At 39.7% G+C, this 21,649-nt stretch overlaps 2 protein-coding genes across 2 annotated transcripts in view; one reads left to right on the forward strand and one right to left on the reverse strand.

The window, feature by feature from the left end:
- KCNC1 (potassium voltage-gated channel subfamily C member 1) overlaps window positions 1–9,781 on the forward strand; it is a gene marked incomplete at both ends in the record, with an annotated part of 100,883 nt that extends 91,102 nt beyond the window's left edge. The window contains 2 exons of the mRNA XM_079536888.1: window positions 6,709–6,897; window positions 9,717–9,781. Of these exons, the coding sequence (XP_079393014.1) occupies window positions 6,709–6,897; window positions 9,717–9,781 (254 nt within the window). The remainder of the gene's footprint in view (window positions 1–6,708; window positions 6,898–9,716) is intronic.
- A 9,769-nt stretch (window positions 9,782–19,550) lies between these two features.
- Window positions 19,551–21,649, reverse strand: part of SERGEF (secretion regulating guanine nucleotide exchange factor) — a gene marked incomplete at both ends in the record, with an annotated part of 126,909 nt that continues 124,810 nt past the window's right edge. The window contains one exon of the mRNA XM_079536889.1: window positions 19,551–19,741. Within this exon, the coding sequence (XP_079393015.1) occupies window positions 19,551–19,741 (191 nt within the window). The remainder of the gene's footprint in view (window positions 19,742–21,649) is intronic.

A 21,649-nucleotide genomic window follows, 5' to 3' on the forward strand; every position in this document is an offset into this window, starting at 1 on the left:
GTCGAGGACTACAGAATTTGCTGTTGATGGGGTTCTCAGAAGGCCAGAATGAGAGCAAGTGAATCCACAGAAGGGTCAGGATACAAGTAGGAGGGATCTTCCAGAGCTCTTTGCACTGCAGCATTTCCAGGAGAAACAGTTATCAGTACTGCATTAAGCACATATCCATTACTAAATCTGTAATGGCAGAATGCACTGGATCTACTTAATTAGAGCTCCTGTATTTCCTCCAGCATACCGGTAGGTAGGCAGCCAACATACTGTCACCTCACTTCAAGATGTAGTGCCTCTTAAATTTGATACTCTCTGGGAGTGATGTTACTATGTTGGTCAGTTAGTTCTGGGAGAGGTGGTCAGCACTGTCACTGGAGTGCCTTTCCTGGGGGACACGGCTTCCTGGAGGAACCCAGGTCAACAAGGTGGTGAGTAAATGCTGAAGAGGTAGGTTGGGTCGGAAGGCCTCTGCGTATACATGTAGCGTATTAAACTCTGCTCTCGTTTGTGCCAGTGTAAAGTCCATCAGTGTGAAAGCTACTCAGAAGAGCTTCCTAGTAACTTTCAAAAACTGCAGTAATTTAAAAATCAGGAAACCTTAATAAAGATACCTAGAACTAACAAACATTTTTGCATTTTAATGGCCTTAGAATATTGGGATAACTAAATCGAGTTGTTATATAGGAATCTATTAATTCTTTTACATGTTCTTCACCTTTTCTCTCTCTCTTTTTTCTCTTTCCCTCTTTCACTCTGTTTGTTAACATTTGTTATTACTGTGCGTTGCTTGCAACTTGTGTATGTTACAGACTGTCACTTTTTATTCTGTGAAGCTTTCCTCCAATTCCCATCAACCTGAGCTCCATTGGGCAGCCGAGGAGATTACAATACAGTTATTAAATGCAAAAGAACAAGGAATGTCACAGACTATAGGTAACTTCATTGAGGTTGTGACACAAAACCTGATGCAAGGTATTAATGCAATGAGTAAGTACTTGGTATGACAACAGAACTACTTAGTTAAATTACTTTCTTTTTTTTTTTTTTCAGATAGTCTGCATGGAAAAAATAAAAATGTAGAACAATTCCCAAGCCTACCAATTTAGGATTTTTTTCACTGTCATTTTGAAAACTAATGATGCCCACATTGATGCATCATTATTCATTTTCAGAGGCTTATATCCATATATTCACTGTTCTCCTCTATGCTATACTTCCTTCCATACTGTCCAAGCCATCATTTCATCATCCTTTGTCTGTGGTTTACTATATCTTCTTCATAATTCTTTTTTATAATTTAATAAAGTTATATCCCTTTCACTCTAAGGACCTGCTTTAACAACAACAAAAATGAGCCTCTACCCATGGGATCCATGTTTCTTAATCCTTCATGAGACTCTGGAGCCCATAAAAATTGATTTCTGCAGCCAAAAATGATCTGACACACAAGGGTAATTATTATTTTGCTGAATCAGGTCCTGACCAAGGTATTTTGTTACAATCTCCCCCAATTACACAAACAATACTTTAGAAGAACAGTAAAAAATAGGTGATAGACATCTCTGGCAATTTCCTAGAGGGAGAGCATCAAATCTATTGCTTCTAATTGTCTTCTTGGATGCTAATAAATTCCATGTTAACTCAGAAATCACTATAGAGAAATACTAATTCAAGAAAAGCTCCATGTCTTCTCAGTCTGCAGCTTCTTTGTTTCCTAATTGGCTATTATGTTCTGAGCCTCCCTTAACCTGTGAAAAAGTTTAGATGGAGTCCAGTTTCAGAGAAAAATAAAATGACGTATACTGATGCAACTGTTGAGAGGCCAACGAATATTAATGGCCTGTTACTACTATCCAGGCAGCCAAAAGAGAAACAACTTGATATCACAGGGGTGAAATCTGAGTTAAGGAGACTTGAGAGAACAGGGAATTGAGCTGTGGTTACTGTCTTTCTACACAACATCGCAGAGAGAAATAAAATCAATGGGGAGTTTCTCAGTAGCTCTTCATTGCACCACAGATTAGAGTAAATGTTTTTGGAAAGTTGCATTCACACCCTGAGTTTCATCGTAATCATATATGCTCAGCCTAGAAATATCAGGCAAAAGTTGCACTACAGAAGCAGGATGCAAAAAAGGAACACAAAATCTTCGCATTTTGTCTACAGCAGTAAAATAGCTGGGAAATTTTCTGTTCTCCATCAGCAGCTGTAGCAGCCTCATAACTACTCTATTGTGCACTTCCAGTGAAAAGCCTTGTAGCTGAGAAAATCTAGAGCACAACAGTTCTCCAACCTCACCTTTGCCATGTCGTCCCTTTTCCTATATTATTCTGTTAGCCTGAGACAGGAAAGGCCATCGTTCCAAGTATGCCATCTTCAGTATAGTATGACATTGTTTGCCACATTAAAAGTCCTTTGATACCATCAGAAAAGTGTAAAAAGACTGAAAAACAAGAGAGTAATTAACTCATTAAATGGACAATATAACATTGCTTTCTTCAGAGATCCAGCTGGATTAAAGGTCTCTGCTGACAGGGACCTCACAGATTCTTCTTCATGAGAGACTTCTGGCAGCTACTGAATGTTAGGAGCCATGCAGAGTGACATGGGTTGAAATTGGGCAGATGCTTAAGCTGCAAATGAGTAACAAAACACTCTCAATTGATCAGGAATGAGCTTATCCATAGACTGAAAACCAGGATTGGGATCAGGGCTATAAGAGTACAGTTGAGATCTCAGTAAGTGTAGATTCATTTTTAGGTCTACATAAGATGGTGGGATGGAATGTAACTTCAGTTACATAATGTTTCCCTAGTAAACAGATCTTCATGTTTCAAGCAGCTTTCACAGTTTTAGCACTGGTTTTTCACTTAACTGCTCCTACCTCCTTCCTGTGCATCAATCCTCTTCCCTGCAGGCCCTTCAAGTCTCCTGAGTCGTTGTGAGATGGCAAAAGGCTGCTCAGGGAAGTTGTAAATACTCAGCCTGGGTTCCTGTCTCTTTTAATCCTTAAACAAGGGTGGCTAGGAGGAAAACAGTCTGTTTCCTTCTGGAAGAGATTGCTAGTGACCTACTGGGGCCGAAGAAAACAAATCTATCTAATTGCTGAGTTTCTGATCTGAGCCTGTGAAGGCCCTATCTTCTTTAGCACAATGCCAGTAAACCTGGAGCGATTCACAAAACCAGTTAAGTAAAGCCAGTAAGGTGACTGTGATAATCTACTAGTTGTAATTGGTGTATTTGAAATTGTTTGTAACCAATGCTATGAGCAAAGAGAGAGCAAAGAGACAAGTTGTGCACTAGTGCGTGGATGATCTCTCCAGAGCTTCTCCCACATTAAGCAAAAGAAGATACCCTAAGTCTTTTTCAGAACACCCCCCAATTTAAAATTCTTTGTCTGCTTGAAAATAACTGAGGCATTTCAACTGTAGTTTTCTGCAAATGGAGGCTGAGAAAACAGGAAGGAGGAGGTTAAAAAAAATAATCAAGTGGAAACCATACAAATGTAGCTGTGAAACGAACTACACACCCGGGAGATCTGCTGAACACTTTCTTCAGCCTCTAAGCCAAATCTCTGCAGGAGAATGTTTTAAGCTGGTGCAGTTAACTAGGTATTCGCAGATAGGATGATTATGGAGATAAGGTTCCATGCTGTGAGTCAGAAGATTTTGTTGTAAATAACTTCTTACATAGCAATGGGCTTGTCGTTTCACTGCAGGGTAGTTTTACCCATCTGTAAAACAGAGATGATAACACTAGCTTTTCATCACGGAACAGTATATGATACAAAGAGGAAAAAGGTTAGACAAGCCTACAAAAATGTTATACAAGCCTAGATTCAATTCTGCTAACAGGGATGGAAAGACTTGTAAATCCGGTAGGGCACAATCAAGTGTGTGAAATTTTAAGTGCCTAGAAGTTGCTGTCATTGGTATAACTCTGCTAATAGTCACCAGACAGTAATTATTTCAGGATCTCTGCCTTGTCTACAGTCCTCTCAAAGCCCAGGTCAATCTTGGAAAGAACAAATCAAAACTTAAGAAATCAACCTCAATAATGTAATTTCATTCCATCTTTAGACTTAATACCTGAAATTGTTCAGCATGTGGGTCTGCTAATGAAAGCAATGAAAACTTCTCACTGTTGACAGATGACATCAGAGAGGTTTTCTCTATTTGGATAAGTTATTAGGCATCATGTGATTCCTGAGTCTAGCCTTTACTGATTTAGGTGCTGCAGAGAGTGGTTTGGAACAAAACTACTCTATCAACATCTGCTTACACGCACAGCTTTCTGTGCTGGTAGTTTAACTCTTTCCTAAGTATTCTGAAAAATTGCTCCTGAAGATGACCAGGGCTGTCCAGAATGTGGTCCTTAGGGCACAGCCCATGCATGGAATAACCCCAGGGATGTTTGAGGTTCAGCTTAATGATTTGTGCACATCGCCAGCTACTTTGTTCTCTTTCTATTCAACAGAACTAAAACAAAAAGGTTGCAGACTTTCAGCAGCAAACACACAGAAAAATTCATCAGCATTAAAGAGCCCTGAGGAGGCTACTAGAGCAGCTTACAGCTCAGGTTGCTAGGAATGTATGACACATCTTAAGAAATAAATTCCAAGGTCAACTTTCTTGTCAGTGAGCACAATAGAGCCAGAAAGCTGCTTCCATAAGGACCGATGGCTGCTATTAGCAAGCTGTGTGACCCATAGCCAGGCTTCTCAGAGGTGTTTTGAGCTCCAGAAACAGACCAGTGTCCGTTCCATCACTAACCACTTAGTTTACAAACCCAGGCTCAAATGTGGCAGTGGGGATTTCAGAGATGTCAGTGCCTCGTTCCTTGTAGGATTAGAGCTACCTGCCTGTAGCAGTCGAAGCTTATGAAGAAGCCCAGTGCTTTGCTCTTGCCCAGAAGGCCAGCAGTTCTCCCAAAACAGTTATGTGATATGAAAAGCAATAGTTCAGTACCTGCAGTGTCACGGTTACCATGGCAGCTGTGCCAGGCTTTCATGCTGATAGTAGTACTCAATACAAGTCTTACAAACAGAAAGGAATTGCAGTTCATTGCAAACATCTACAAACAACAGAATGCCCCCCTAGTTTTTTTCAGGTTTTTAAAATATATTGAGATATATTGAGAGACAGAAAATGTTGCTACCTCTCTATGGGGAAATAATTGGCTAAGTCTACATGGAGAAGAAAGGAGGCAGAGGTGAGATATGCAGAACAGACTATTTCTTTATCTGTAGTGACAAACCAGTGACATCCAAATAAAAGTAAATGCATAGAATGCAATTACTGACACAGGGATGGATGTATATAGCACATGCTGTATACATCTGTGTGTGTGTGTGTGCTCAACTGTTGTTTGAAAAGGCTTTTGCCTCTTATTCATCTGTCTTGTCCATCTGACACAGAGGAATTGTATCTCCGAACCCCACCTAATGCCGTTTCTCTTTTGGTCTTGTATTATTACTTGGCTTCAAAGTCACTGAAAAATAAATAACAGTATCATGTAGCATTCAGAATGAGACAGTATGTAAATCTAGAAGAGGCACTGGAATTAAGTTTACTTATTGACTTTATCTTTCTCTAAAGACTTGCAGGACCACCCATTGCCTTACAGTCTCTAGTTAATAAGCATTGTGCAACCAAGGTTTAGGATGCTGCCTACAGTTACTGGGTCTCAGCATTTGGAAAACTTCAGAAAGCACACTTGGACTGCTTTTTCCTCCCTTCCACCAAAATACTCTTATTGAGCTGTGCCATATTTCGAGTATATTCTCAATGTACCAAATTGCACTTTAAACTCTAAAGTAAATCCTACAGTAAATAGCACTTTGAATTGTTTTACAAATATCATACAAGTCACACAGAGAAAACGTACTCTTCTCAGTCTATCTTCATGGGAATGTGTGGAGCAAAATGGGCAAATCTGACAACCTATTTTCATTATTTACAGCCAAGCATAAATTTGACTCCATCCATTTTCTAAATTCATGGCCTGCTGTAGTGTTTTCTATATGTAGTGTCCCGTGCTGGCATTGCAAATACTGTGCATGTTTCAGATGAGAACATCAGAAAATTGATTTTTTTTTTCAAATCCACGTTCTGCTGTCTTATTCCCATCCATAATGTACTCTGTGTGTCTAAAACGTGTACAGCCATTCTGCACGACTGATATCAGAAATAATATTTCAAACACCTGAGGTAAATTGAGGGAGGGAAAAAGCAAGGATCTTTCCCTCTGGGAATATTGCACAAAGGCATAAATCAGCATAAACAGAATATACTCAAATGCTCAAACACAACTCACAGTCCACTGCCTCTCCCAAGCTCTGAGCAACAGAAGGCTTCATGACGAGCAGGTCATTCATGCACCATCTGTCGTCATGCAAGCACATGATCCGATCTCTAACCGTGGTCTTCTGCTCGCAGGACTAGGAACCACTGCAGGCCCGTTTCCGAAACTGCCCCTCTATGCGGAAGTACAGGCGGCGGCTGTCACACCTAACGCGATCACGTTTTGTTTCTCCTCCCACTTAACAGACTTTATTTTATTTTGGTGCAGTGCACACGAACGCAGTGTCTAGGACAGACGTGCTACCTTTTATAGTGTCGCTATAGAACTCATTAGCTGTGACCCCTTAATTTGCAGCTGGAACTAATAAACAGTGCATAGTGTTTCAATAGCCTTCTGCTTATATGTTTGAAGATTCGAAACTGAATGGTGAGGTGGCCAAGGCGGCGCTGGCAAACGAAGACTGTCCCCACATAGACCAGGCTATTACGCCTGATGAGGGCCTGCCCTTTACCCGCTCTGGCACTCGGGAGAGATATGGACCCTGCTTCCTCTTATCAACCGGGGAATATCCCTGCCCGCCTGATGGAGGAATAAGAAAGGGTATGTAGCTGGGGTCCTGTAACTATGTAGTTAGCAACCGTTTTAAACGAATAAGAACAAGTCAGCTATAGCTCTAGCACGCAATAGTGCGCTTGCTGTAGAGATGCACGTTTGGGCTGGAAACCACCACTTGATGTCTGCATTTGGAGTTTCTAACCTATTTCTTTCAGAAAGAAAAGCCTGAAGAGCTGTAACTACCCCTTGCAGTTATGCTAGACAGCTGAGACTTCCACCCTAACCGGTGCAGTGCAGTGAGCTTCAGTGGAGAACGCTCTACAGTGCCCTCAAATTAGCCCATTCTTTAAGGAGAGGCCAGTTAGCATTTGACAGCAACAAAAGTTTGCCACTTTAAAAGCTCACAGATTTTACAGACTCTGAGGAGCAAATACCTGGGAGGTAGCAGACAAAAAAAAGTTAAAACACAGAAGCAAAAGATCCTCAAGAAACATCAAATGATTATTCGGCTACCTTAACAGAGCACTAAAGGAAATTATTTGGATCTTCATCGCTGTTTTGCTCAATAGAGGAAGAGAAGCACACAAGAACATCTGTTAGCACAGGTGTCTTCAATCGCAAAATCATTCACCTAAAATCACTTTCTTTTCATAAATAAATCATTACTAGTTAGTTTCTCTGACTTCTGACAGCTACAGATCTCTCAGGAGTCATTTCATTTTAGTTTCATTATGGCCAGAATCATTCATATAGTGGCAAGAAGTCAAACTGAATGAAAAAAATACCTTCCCTTCTTAAAACAGGCTACGTTTTGTTTAAGTTACTTAAGCTGAAGAAACCGTACAAACCAAAATTAGAATGACATGCGTATGCATAAAAGTCAGTAAGAAATGGGGAAATTGGAAAGGTCTGTCTCTTCAAATCAGTGTTTATCACTGGCGTACTGTATATAGTATATGATACAGTCAATATTTTAAAACTTCAAAGATTGTACGATGTAACCATACGCTGAGTATGGAGTATAGAATTCCCATGTGCCATTGTATGATGGGCAATAGTTATAGTAAATGCCAGTTATAGATAGTGTATGTATTTCTAAGTTTAAAGCTTATCATCAACAAAGATATAGTTGGACCACAACACTTTCATGTGAAAGTATAACCTCTTAAATTTACCTTTGTAGCAAAGTGTTTTACTTGATTCTGTATTGGATAAGCATTGGCCGCGTTCATTCAGCCTGGGCGAGTTTGGGTGGTTCCAGTGGATCAGGGGAACACTCCAAATGGCACATCCTTTGGGATGAGGAATGTATGGTTTTCACGATGCACTGCAACTGCCTCTCGTTACTGAATGAAACAGAGGCTGGTTGGCTAAAGAGTAATATACGTCAGCATATTGTTGGCCTGTTTGAAACACGTTGAGAGCATCTTAATTGTTGTTCCAACAGAATTTCACCCATAGTTTGTGCAACTCTCCGTACACTTGCTGAGCTGTTTACGTGCATGTCTGACAAAGGCGGGGGGTGGGGGAGGGAAAGAAAAGCATGCAATTTTGTTTTCTTTTTTTTCTTTTAACGCTGAAAACAAAGGAGTAGTATCTCTATAGCAACAAAATAAATTACATGGATTGCTGCCTTTTTTTTTTTTCCCACCCTTTCTCTCTCTTGTCCTCCTTCCCCAAAGCTACCAGAAGTCTAAATTCTGCCTGAAGTCAAAATGCATGAGGTGACAGGGAATGGTATGCGTGAGTGTATGATTGAGACATCAAAAATCCCCCTCCTACTGACTTTGTTTTAGGGTACAACCATATCGCTGCCTGTAGGATCAATTACACAGCCTGACTATCCTTGAAAAACGATTTTTTCTTGTTTTTTATTTAAACTTATTCTTTACTTCAGTGGCCACGCGAGTCAAGTTGCAAGCGATACTACTCTAGCATGTCTGTGCATGCAGTTGCTATTGAACTGGCTACAATGTTGACCTCATTCTTAGTCCATTCTGTCATTGATCCAATGCTGTACTTTGCATTTTTCTTTTAAATGAAGGTTACGAAATGTCACGGAGCCTTAACAGCATAGCTGGCATAAGTGGAAAAGCGATAGGATTATCCTCAGTGTCTGCGCCCTACAGCTCTCCTAGTCCAGTGAGACGCTCTTGGTCTCCCATCCCATCTATTTTGTAGCATGGATCAGTAGCAGAGAATGGTCTAAAAAGCTTTATTTTCAATTAGCCTATGCTATGTTGCATATAATCCAGGTGACTAAGTCTGAAGATGCAATGTCTCACAGTAGCACCTGCTGGGAATGGTGTTACTACTGATGCTAGGTGACAACACTCCTAAATTGCACTCAGATGACAGTAGGCAGGCCATTCACGTGGTACTGGTGGGCCATAATGTGCTGCATGGTATCAGTACATAGGATGAAGGGTAGATGCACCAGATAGCTTCCTTCCTGGTGCATCGTGCTAGTCTATGCTTATTGTGGCTAATGGCGGATCTACTGGCTCGGTATGGAATGGGTTAGGCATATAGTCGATGCTGAAACATGCCAACGATGGAAGATTTTGCTTTTCTCAGGATATTTTTGAGCCATAGGAACCCTGCAAGAGTTTGAGCAAACAAGCACAGTAGGATGAAACTTTGCATGGGCGCCTATCTTAAGCTGAAAGCAATACTCAGACACACTGTAGAGAGGTCTCAGTCTGGCTGACTGCATGGAAAAAAAACCCTGTTGAAGAAGAATATGGCTGCCTCTGCATGTAGCTATTTCACCTTTTCCTCCTTCCTTTAAAACTAAGATGCCGAGCTTGATGTGAAAAGCACAGGGAAGAAGCTCAAGTACTGATTGTATTCTTTACATGCAGATCTTTGCAAAGAAAGTCCAGTCATTGCTAAATATATGCCAACAGAGGCAGTCAGAGTGACCTGACAAGGCAAGATGGAGATGAACATTGATGGCAAATAAACATCTGTGTGGAACTGTGCAGGCATAGAAGACCTTCTCATTTGGACAAAGTTAACTCGCTCCATGCAGGTTTTATGGATGATTCTTCGTGGTTCTGGAGTTGTACTAGAGATGCAGGCTTTTTCTACGGCCAAAACGTAACAAAACTGTAGAAGATCTCTTTTTTTTTTTCCTTAGTCTATTTTTTTTTTTTTTTTTTTTTTTTTTTTTTTTGTTCCATAGCATGAATTGCATGAAGACAAAAATTAAAAAAATAAAAAAAAAAAAGCAAGAAACACTGCAAATGTATGATTAACTTTAAGGAGAAAAAAAAAAAAAAAAAAAAAAAAAAAAGCAAAGTTATATATTTTCTTTCAAAGCTCTTTACTTTTACATACATTGTTGTAGCCAAAATGTAAAACAAAACTGTACATTTCTTTGCTATGGATCGCTTCTTTTTGTATACGAGATACTGAGTAATGGTTTTAAAAAGTGCAATCAGGCAGTCATGGGTCATATTGACCACGCCTTCACAGATCATCACACCGACATGGAAATCAAGAACTTTTAATCCTAGATGTGTATAAAAATAAGAAACTATTTTCTGTCTGTTTTTGTTGGCATGCTTGTGACACATGGGATCTTCCTTCGGACCTGACAGTAACAGCTGGTCTAGATTTAATTTTCCAGCTCTGGTTATGTTGTATTTTATTGATGTATAGATCCAACGTAAAGACCCTTCATAAATTGTTCATATTAAGTAATCAGTATGAATTTTTAAAAAGAAAAAGGTGTTATTTTAAAACTGGGACTTATAGTACAAAAATCAGGAAAATACTCAAGTATAAATTGTCTCAAAGTTTAAGAAACAAGACAACAGCATTGTATGCAATTTAGTACTGAGTAAAAATGCATGCACAATGTTATGCAAAACAATTCTAGCATGAAATAAATTTTGTATCATGGTTTCAGTGCCTGCTGTATAGTGTTAAAGGGAATCCTTTTCAGAAGTGATCAGGGGTTTCCAGAGACTTGCTTCTAAAACCTTGAATAAATACAGTGTTCTCAACAGAACTGTAGGAGAAAAGCTTGGTATTGCTTTGGTTCTAAAACGCTAACTTGGGTTAGTAGATAATAAATGAAGCCTGCAAACACTTGATACAACCAATGTCTGAAGAATCCACATCATTAGTAATTTTATGAGGAAAGATTAAAAAGCTCTATAATTATCTAGGTATCTTCCTTTTCCCTCCCCAAGAATAATAAAAGTTTGTCTTTTTAGCTGATGAAATGAATTCAGTTTCTTACTTTCTTGGACCTCATCCTTCCCTTGTTCTTCATTGAGCCACAGCAGTCCACCTGATACAAAACCCTGAAAGAAATCCAGGTGCCCAAGTAGTGCTTTATTTGCTCCACAAAACATGCAGCAGTAAGAACCAAGAAACACAATAGGATTGGGTTTCACTTTAGATCCTGGAAATGGCAGCTATGGACTATGCGTCAACAACATTTTGGAGAAGCACTTTCTTGAAGGAAGGATACATCTTTATCCTCACATGAAGCTCTTTGAAAGAGTTAGAAACCTTTCAGACAGAAGCTACGACACCTGGGGCTGCGGAAGTGAATGAAAATGGAACAGCGTCCCTAAAGCTTGGAGAAAGTAGAGATTAAAACAAAATAAAAACACAAGAAACTCTCATGGCTCCGGTAAGTGCTGAACCATAAGCAGCAACAACAAAAACCAACTGCAGCTGGACTTTGTCTTCATAAAACTGCTACAAAAGAAGAATGAAGGAGACCTCCAGCTGTATTTTAGGAACAGGAGAAAGGCTGATGATGTGAACTAGAACATAATTAGATGAAGGACTGCAAAGAAGCTTTCTAACAGTACGTACTCAATTTCTACTTCAGTCAACTATCCCCTCTCCTAAGAAGTATTTTTCTCCTACTGTCGTTAAGCTGTTTTTCACAGCCGATGAACGGACAATTTTCTTACCTTCAGAGACAAGATCCAGGTTAATCCAGGATCCAAAAGTTGTCTAATGAACAACTTTCCCTCTTATAGCATGTTAAGAAGCCAGAAATAGATTTCCCACATTTTTTATTTAATGCTAGAAGGGCCTAGGGCCTAGTGTGAAGACTGCTCCATTACCATAATAAGGAACATGAACAATTCAGCCTTGTAAATCCCACATAGGTCTTCCCCTTCTGCAGTGCTTTGCATATATATGAGCTTTAGCTATAATGAACAGGTTTGGGTACACGTGGCCTAAGGCAACTGTAATTTTGTGCTACTTTTTGCACTACCACATCTACCAGCCCCATTTTCCTTTCAGTATTCCTTTTTCTAATTCAAGGTATCTGTGCCTTCAGGCACTCCCTGTAAACCCTTCAGAAACTCAATGGCACTTCCTACCTGGTGCTCCTCAAGAGATGCTCTGCAGCTTAAGACCCTGCTTCCCCTTGCACCATAGAAGCAGCACCAACAACTGGAAAGTTTCAGTAGGATCTGCTGCACCAAATCCTGACACTGAGTTTAGTGAGAAACTTAACACAGCATACAAGCTGCTTTACATTCAAAGAGGTTTTCTGGGTTATTAGAACATTAAACTCTTCAAACATGCTCACTCCCATCACAGGGGGTATATATTTTAATAAAAGAATTAAGGTGCGTGGCTGAATTCTGGCCTCACACTTGCAATAATGCCACCAAATGCTTCTAATGTCAGCCAAGGTAAAAAACAGTAGCACAGTCAGCAGCTGAGTTGAACTCTGCCCCTTTCCTGCTGAAAGTGAACACCCGGGTTTCTTCCCCTGGAACCTCATCTCCCAGCAATGGACAGCCAACCAGCTGAGCCAGCCTCAGTACTACTGCTTCCTCCGACTGGCACTCACCGTGGGCTGCTGTCTATCACAGGCAGCTCACCCCAGCCAAACACGTGCAGCCCTGTGCCCTTCTTTTCCTGGGCAACCCAGCTGTGCAAAGCACTCTCCACAGCTACCACTTTAGACAGCATGGACCTGAAGAGTGGTTTCTGCTCCCCCACTCCAACAAAGAACCCAGCTACTACCACTGTGGTAACAGTCACGTGCAGCAGTCATTAATCTGGATAAAGTGATTCTTCACATAAATTGCCTTCTTTCTCCCTAAAGTTTCAGGTCCAAGAAGAAAATACATCACTGAAACAAATGTCTGCTAGGACAAATGAGAAGAATGAAATACAACAGAGAGCGAGCAGGACTAAGGCAAGGATGCTCACAAGGAAACTGAGAACTGAGCCGCTTATGAAAGATATCCTGAGGCAATCCCAAGCACAGTTATTAGCCTGCCACTTTGCATATCCTCTGCGTGGTTTCAAAGCGCAGCAGCACCCTGCTCTGCTTTCCATTTATACGCTGAGAACAACTTCGCCTCTGCACTCCCAGAAACTAACTTCATTTCGTGAAGATGTGCTTCAATTATGTAGGTTATTTTTAAGTCACTCATCTATTTGAGTTTGGGCATAAAACACCTGTCTGTTCAGAAGCCCCAAAGCTTCTGCACTCATCTAGGAGTGTAGGTGCACCCTTTCTCTTTCATGGGAATATGAATGCTTGTTTGTGATCAAGAGCAATATTTAAATTCAAATTCAGCCTCAAATTACAAACTACATCCAGGAACTGTAGCTCTTGACTTGCTTTGCTTATCACACAAAACACAGGAAGATGAGTTTCCTGGCCCTGGCTGAGCAGGCCAGGCTTCCAGACCTCAGCTCTCCCAAAACTGTATGCAAGTACTTAGGGCCCAAACATCTCCATACAAAGAGCATGTGCTCCAAGGCTTTCACTGGCATGGCATTACTGCTCGCCATGGGGTTTGTCAGTCAGCCACAGGCAGAGCGTTGCTGTTATATTGGCACAGTTACCGCTGAGGGCACACATGGCTGCAGGCATGCAGCTCAGCTGTGGCAATGTGACACCAACAGCTATGGAAAGAGGAAGGGATGGCAGGAAGATAGTGGTGCAGGGAGAATAGAAGTACACAGGACTGGTCTAAAGAGTGGGGTGAGCAAACAGCAGGGTTGGGAGTATGTGAAGAACCAGCTTTGGGGGTAGTGGGGAGGATGAAGAAAGCAAGGAGAGAGGGAAGTAGGAGCACGAGGCTGACCTATAAACTTCAAGGACCGCTGGCCTGAAGCAGAGCCCTGGCCTGGGCATCATAAGACTGGAATTTTATTCTTGGTTCTGCTGTAGACATGCTGAGTTACCTTAGCTGGGACTTGTCAATTTTTTGTGCCACATCTCCTGTTTCTACCGTGTTGCCTCTTTTTAAAGTGTTCTGAGGACAAAAGATGAAAAGCAGAATTTAAGTAGAAATAGTTTTTCATAATTACGTACTCAGAATTAAGGCATCAGAGGAGAGCAGCAACTAGATTATGTAAGAGACACCATGCTTCCTGGTCTGCAGAAGAACACTGTGCTCTTATAGGGATTCCTTTTCTTTAGTACTTTAAAGCAAAGTATTATTATGGAAAATGATTAGGCACCCACACAGTTAAAATGACAGAGCATCTTCAATACTGATTGGCAACTCCTCTGCTGCCCTAATTTAAGTACCACACGTCTTCATGCATTCAAATCAGTACAAACAAAACAAAAGCTAAACTCATTTGTCATTTGAAGCAAAAGAAAAAAAAATCATTTCAGAACATGAAAAATCTCCCAATTCTTGATTCTACTTTCAAATAATAATAATAATAATAGAGTAAAAACAGTCTTTTAGCAAAGTGTTCATATACACTTAAATTATGATGATCAGGGAACTGTCATCATACAGATTGTGCTGTGTATGAGTAACAGGTTGGTCTATAGACAAAGCAGTCTGGAAATAGAGGAGAAAGATGAAAATTGAGAGGCTCACAAACACAGGAATTGGATTTAGGCGTTTCCAACCTGCAAAGGCTTGCCTGAAAATGAATCAAAATCCAACAAGTCGCAAACCAAAAATGCCTAAAGTTTCAAAAAAAAAAAATAGATGCTCATCTCCATGGCCAGCTTTCATTCAGGAATTACTTTGTTGCTCTTGATGCTAACTAAACTGAATAACATCTTCCCCATGACTCTGCAAATACATGTTTCCCCCCTCTCCCATAACACAGCACAAGGTCCATCCAGGTCACAGTTCCAATACTCAAAGACCATCTTCACTGCCGAGTACTCTGTCGCATATTTTGTTTCAATGTTCCACAGAGGCAGAAATGAATAAAAATTGCCTCTGCATTAAAATTGGGCAAATGCAGAAATGAGTGAAAGATGAATCCGTGAACAAAGTTAGCAAACAGCTGAAAACGTCCTTTGGTTCACTGAATAGCTGACTAGCAGGGTTACAAAATAACAACAGCAGAAACCTACCCAGTTTCTTCCATCAAATTCTGAGGTGCAAATGGAAAACACCTCCCTTTATTGTTATATTTTAGGGCCACTTCCATACTAACTAACCATTTCATTTCAGGACTATTAAATCGTTCTTTCTAACACAGAGCAAGATGTCAGCATTTATCAGGAATTAAGAAAAACACAACAGCTATTATAAAAAGAACAAAGCATGTACTTCCATGGTTATTTTTGGAAATAAATTAAGAGTTTGGTATGTCTAAAGTTCCAATCTCCAGTTATTTTTTGAATCAGCTGTAGTCTTCTATCAGTCTGGCATAAAGCCCATTCTCTACTGTACATATTTTTAAACCACACCAGATGATTATCTGCCATTTCTAGCCTTTGGGAAGCAAGTCATACATTTTCTTCTTAAGTATTTTTCTTCCCTTTTCAGCTGCTCTCAACTATAAGCTGATAGTAAATAACAAAAGCATGACTAAAAACTGGTGAAGAAATTTAGAGCCTTTTAAAAGACATCATCTAGTCAAGAGAAAATGCATGAGGCTTGCCATATGCCACAAAAATTACCAAAATTGCTAGGAGAATGGAGAGGGCTTTTTAGTGAAATCATAACCACAATATAATGAGAAAGATCTGCCATCATCTTGATGATGAAACTGACTTGAAGTCTCGCAAAAGTCAGGTAAAAGTTTGACCCATAATTTGTGGGATTTAGTGGAAAAGTAGAAAAGATTAGCTTATGTGCTGGGCAGGTCTCACAGGTCTGAATTAAAGATTTCCAAGACTGGAAGGTGAGAACACATGATGCTGTTTCAATTGAAGAGAACTGGAAATTTCAAGATGCCTTATGTGCAAGAACAAAAGCTTACAGCAAGTATAAAATTCACGTTCTTAACAAACAATGAGAGAGGGAGAGCTATAACATCCAGAAAGCAGAACAGCTTGTGTTTGTACCTCAGCTTACTTGCATCATACCAGTATGAATGCTGTACAGGGCCTTCATTTTGAATTCCTGCCCTCCCTGCTTTACCTGACTATGCTAGGCTTTTTCTACTGCCACTCATTTAAATGTTTGTCCACAGTCTCCTTTCTTCTGTACATCCAAACTTATCTCCTTCCTCCATTTTCCATCCCCAACTTAAAGTCTTATGTCTCCAAAATGTCAAATAAAACAAAACTAGAGCACATTCCAAGCAGAAAAGCATAAAGTCAATCAAGGAACTACACAAAGTCAAGTAACTTAGTGACTGCTAAGTGGCCTAAACAAATCCTCCAAGAAAAAGAAACTTCTGAACCAAGGATCTTCCTACTTGCAGCATTTTTTAAAATGGCACAGAAGTGTCTTGCACAGGTTCACATGGAGGTTGGTTGTGTAGCAACTGCAGATGTCCTATGGCTTCAAACAAGAGAAATACGTACAGCAGCTTCCTTCGCCTCCTCTGCCCAAAAGCCTAAGATCTCTCTGGTCTGAGGGCAAAGAGTTCAAAACTTCATCCATCTCCTCACACACACACCTCATTGGCATGAGAAGGGAAGAGAGAATGGCTAAACAGACACTTCTTGCCTTCTTCCAGTGTTACACACTGGGAAAACATTACAAACCTTGTTAACTTATTTGCATCTAAACATATCTTGCTTAAGAAAAAAGCTTGTTTAGCACTAGAGACCTGCATAAACACATCCTCTTTGCACTGCAGAAACATTAGCGTAGCATGCTGGCTCTGCATTTTGCTTTGCAAAGACTGACCTTCTCCGGGACACCGATCAGCAATATCTCCTGAGCAGTAGCAACAAAGAGCATTTCTTTGCTTGACTGAAAGCCTTCCACTGTGTGCTCCCTTCCTTAGGGCAGAAAGACTTTGCTGATACTGTACAATGTTTTATTCTGCAAACAAAGCATGCTGACATACAAAACATAGCATTCGTTTCTGAATGAAAAACTTTTTCTCTTTCCACATTCAACCACATAGAGTCTACAATGAGCTGTCATTCATTCTTCGTACTACAGCAGCATCTTGAGATCCTGACTAACTGCAAAGGATGTATGCAGTACATCAAGTTCTCAAGACAAGATATTACTTCCCAGCATTTTCAATATATATAGGCAAGAGAAAGAAACAGAGAAAATGCAGTTCCCCTCCTTTGAAAAGATTAACAACACAGGCAACATGAAACTCAAGAACAGAACCAGGAACAAATAAACAGACACTTTCTTCTTTAAAATGTCAAAACATTCTTCACATTTCCAAAGGCAAGCATGAAAGAATGACCAGTTCAAATAACCACGTCCCATTTATTTGTTACATTAGTTAGATTCCTCTGAAAGGGACTGCACCAACAGCTTACTCAACCAAAACACACCTAATACAGCAAAACCTAGGACCTGTGGGTCACATACTAGCTATCATTAACCAATGAACAAAATTATTCTCAGCATACTTCCCACTGAAACAAGATAATGTTTATTCAGTGCACAGATCTGAGGAAAATGAAAGAAGGAACTCCAGATGAAAATGCCTAAAAAGCATGAGCAACTGTTCAGTGCGTGTATCAGAGAGGTTGTTTTAGGCAGAAAATAGTACTGAGGAGTCAATAAATAGCAGCCTGGTCAGAGAAGTAAAAAGTGTCTGAAGTAGCAGTCTAGAACAGGGTATTACTGTGAAGAACCACAACCGACAGAGATGAGAAAATGGAAGATTAAATCTTGCACACAGTGGAAGATTCAATTTTGCACTTTTTGCAGTTGGTCCCATTCAGTTTTTCTAACAGTTTCCTTCAGTATCTGCAATGCAGTTATAACCAGCTTCTTACTACAGATTTCTTCTCCACTGAACACAAAGACAAAACATCTGAAAATGAGGCCATGAACTGTAACCACTGAAAGAGCAAGGAGAAAAAACCTCAGAGCCCATATACCTCCCTCCCCCTTGTGAGTTAGCTGACAGGTCAATACAGTTTTGCCATCCTATTTTCTAACAGCCCTTCTCTTAGTATTTTGCAATTCTATAAAGCCTCCTCCCTGGCAAACCCTCATTTAAAAATTAAACCACTGTTTAGTAACAGTAGTTCTCATTAAAAGGTGTGTTTACCACACAGTAGTACTCCCTACATTTAGAACTTGACATACATCAAATATCACAGCAAATTTAACTATCGTGGGTGGTAAACATCTAGTTTAATGGCATCCACTTTTGTATGTGTGTGAAAGAGTTTTATAAATAGCTTCCAAAATTCTGCTCACCATAGGTAGTTAATAGTATCTGAAGACAACTTACACTTTTCTCCCACCACAATCAGTGTAAGGCATATGTTTCTCTACCCAGCACTCACCTGGGGCTAGTATTGTGGGCACACTGATCAGAATCTCAGATGGACTGCCAAGCTGATGTGAGAGCTGACGCTACCAGGAGCATTCTGGTCTGCCTTTTAAGCTAGAGAACTTGTAAAAAGTTTCTGTTTATATTTGGAAGCCTTCCTATTCAGCTGCAGCTACAAATACATCAGCTATGTTGGATCAAACTGTCCTCAGCAGCTACAACTGACTTACGCTCTTTGACAAGACCTCTTCTGTTGTTTCCAAGGGCTCTCAGAAGATTCTCTTTCCTATCAGTAGCTTCAAGAACTTTAGGTTTAATTTTCAAGTTAATAATAATTTGTGTGGATCTGCAGCTCTGTGAATATATATTGAATGGATGTCTGGCACAGAAGATAATTCCTCAGAAACGCTGTTCCTCTCAGTTTAATCAACATGTAGCTTATTTCAGAAGGGCCTCATTTTCTCCTTTTGCCAGTCTTCTAAATCGTATCTACTTTTTCAAAATTCTGATCTTCTGTTTAAAATGTGCATATGCCTCTATTTATGTTCACTGGCATTTCTCTTTTCAACTGGATTTCTCAAGATGCTGGGAGCTCAAAACTTCAATAAAAGCTGCCAGGTGCAACACATGCTCATCGTGACATACAGATACAATAATAAAAGACCAGAACTGGCCCCATGTTTCCACCTTCTCACATTGTTTCCTCAATCTTTTTTTACACTAGACTGAATTTTTACACTAATGATAAGTGATTAGACAGGCAGTTTCCTCCTCAAAGACTTCTTAAAAAGAAAAAGTCATTCTTTCTTCAATATTGCATCAAGGCAAAACGTCATTCTACCTGTGGGTAAGAAAATCAATTCCTGTACAAAGAACCCATGACATAATTTTTTAAAATAACTGTTTGATTTTTATTTTTCCCATACTCTTCTAAGCACGCTCATTTCTTATAGTTTGGGAACAAACTTCTGCACTTTCCAGCTGCCATGTTAATCTCAGGCAATCTTCTTGAAGAACTTCTGAGCTACGCAACCCAACGACATCCATCCACATCCATGTTGCTAAGATTTCTGGTGTCCTGAGTCTAACGTGGAGTTTTGACAAAGAGCCAAGGAGTGTCCTGCCCCACATCCAATTAAGATCTGTTCTGCGTAACCAAGAGCTTTCACTGGCTTTGGTACATGAACGTTTGCTTCTGTGCCGTCACCACACATCCCATGTTCGTTCCATCCCCAAGAGAAGCAGCAGCCACCTAGAAGAGAAGATACAAAACACTGAATAAAGACAAAAACTACAACAGTTTTTTACTAGTTTAAGGAGGAGAATTAGCCATGTTGTCTTCTAACTAGATTCTAATAAACTCTGCTTAGGTGAGAAAAAAATGTTCTCTTTCTCCTCCTGAAAACTTCAATAAAACAATGTGTTATTCTTTATCACTTCATATTATAATAGCATAAGAGATTAAAAGAATAAAGACTTTTGAAAATCACTTAGTAAATACACTGTTCAATATTTATCCAGTGCCCACAGGAATCACTCAATATTTTAATAACCCTTCCTGAAATGGGATTCCTACCTTTCAAGTTCACTTTTGTAAGCAAAATTTGGTAGCACAAACTGAACTTAGTGACTTTAATTCACACAGCACGGCCTGTAAGATTGAGGGACAAGGGCCACGAGGCAGAAAAACAATAGTTCATTGCTGCTTTCAAGTGAGTAGGAATGAAATCTCACCTTCTCCTGTACATGGACAACATGCCTTACTTGCGAGCAGCACACCTCTTCTGTTTGCTTTGGTACTACTATACTGCTGTTGTTATCCTTATTTTCCTTCATTACCCTTTTTTTATCTCCTCTTTTATATCCCAAATCATGGTCCATGCATTAACATTATCCTACAGTACTCTTTCTTAAAGCACAACATGTAAATTCTGTCCCATAAATAGCTAGCATAAGAAAAAAACAAACAAACCCCTGTCTTCTTTTATTAACAAGGGATATTTCTTCCCAACTTCCTTTTCCTTATTCATCCATCACAGAATTGTCTGTGAATTTATGTAAAGAAAAAGGAATCCATGCTGTAAGAGAGTGATGTTTCTGATGCCAGTGTTATTTCTGATATGCAGCAGGTATGACAGCGTGAAGCGCCACTCTGGAGTACAAATAGTCAGAAAAAAAGCCAGAATTCACCAAATTTAATCTCAGTCACAATTCTGAAATCATTTTACTTTCCAAAATTGGCAAATCAATTGCTCCAAAGGTATACTCTCCTTCAAACTCCACTCTCATCCTGTGTCTCTACATATTACTCTATCAAAAGTTCTCTTCTGTAACTATTTGTAAATGTTACTAAAATCAGATAAAGAGCTTTTATTTTCTTGATGCTCTCTGAGGAAATAGACTACTGCAAAACACTGCTAGAATGCCACAGTGAGCTAAATACAGCTCACCTCATCCAGAAATAGTAGTTCTCATCCTAGAAGGCTCCAAATTCTCTCAGTAGCATGCATGTGCAATATCAACAGCTGAACATACAGCACAAATGCACATGCTGTAGAAATGTACCAAGAAGAATGCAACAGATCACATGTAAAGACCACTGAATAGAACATCTAAGAGGTTAACACTTTTATTTTTATTAAGGCACCAGGTAGAAATATTTATGTAGATACTAACAAGCAGCAAAAAGTCATCATTAACAGAGACTAAAACTCATCACATACAAATTATTCAGGGAGATTGTCAAGCTCAAAATCATCTGCATGTAAGGAAAAGCATTCTTCTGCACAGTTGCTAAAACATGGATCCTGCAGAATACGCCTAATGAGAGTGGGAAGACTTCCAAATTTAATGAAAAGGGAATGTAACATGCTCTTACATTAACAAGATGACTATAGTAAGCCTTTTGTGATGAGGCCACTAGCAATTAGTACAATGACTAAATGCAGCGTGCTGATTTGGTGGTATGGGGACTCACTGCATCTGAATGGTTGTGGGGTTTTTTTCATCCTATTCCATCAGGACAAAAGAAAGGAAATAAAAAATTTTGTTCACCTTCAATTACAAACTGCTCAACAAGGTATTTATGATATAATAAATATATTAAGAAACAGATACTAGTCTCTTGAATTGAGAAACAGACCTAAACATCTTCTTAAAA

This window comes from Tetrao urogallus, assembly GCF_951394365.1.
Source record: "Tetrao urogallus genome assembly, chromosome: 6".
NCBI classification, from domain to species: domain Eukaryota; kingdom Metazoa; phylum Chordata; class Aves; order Galliformes; family Phasianidae; genus Tetrao; species Tetrao urogallus.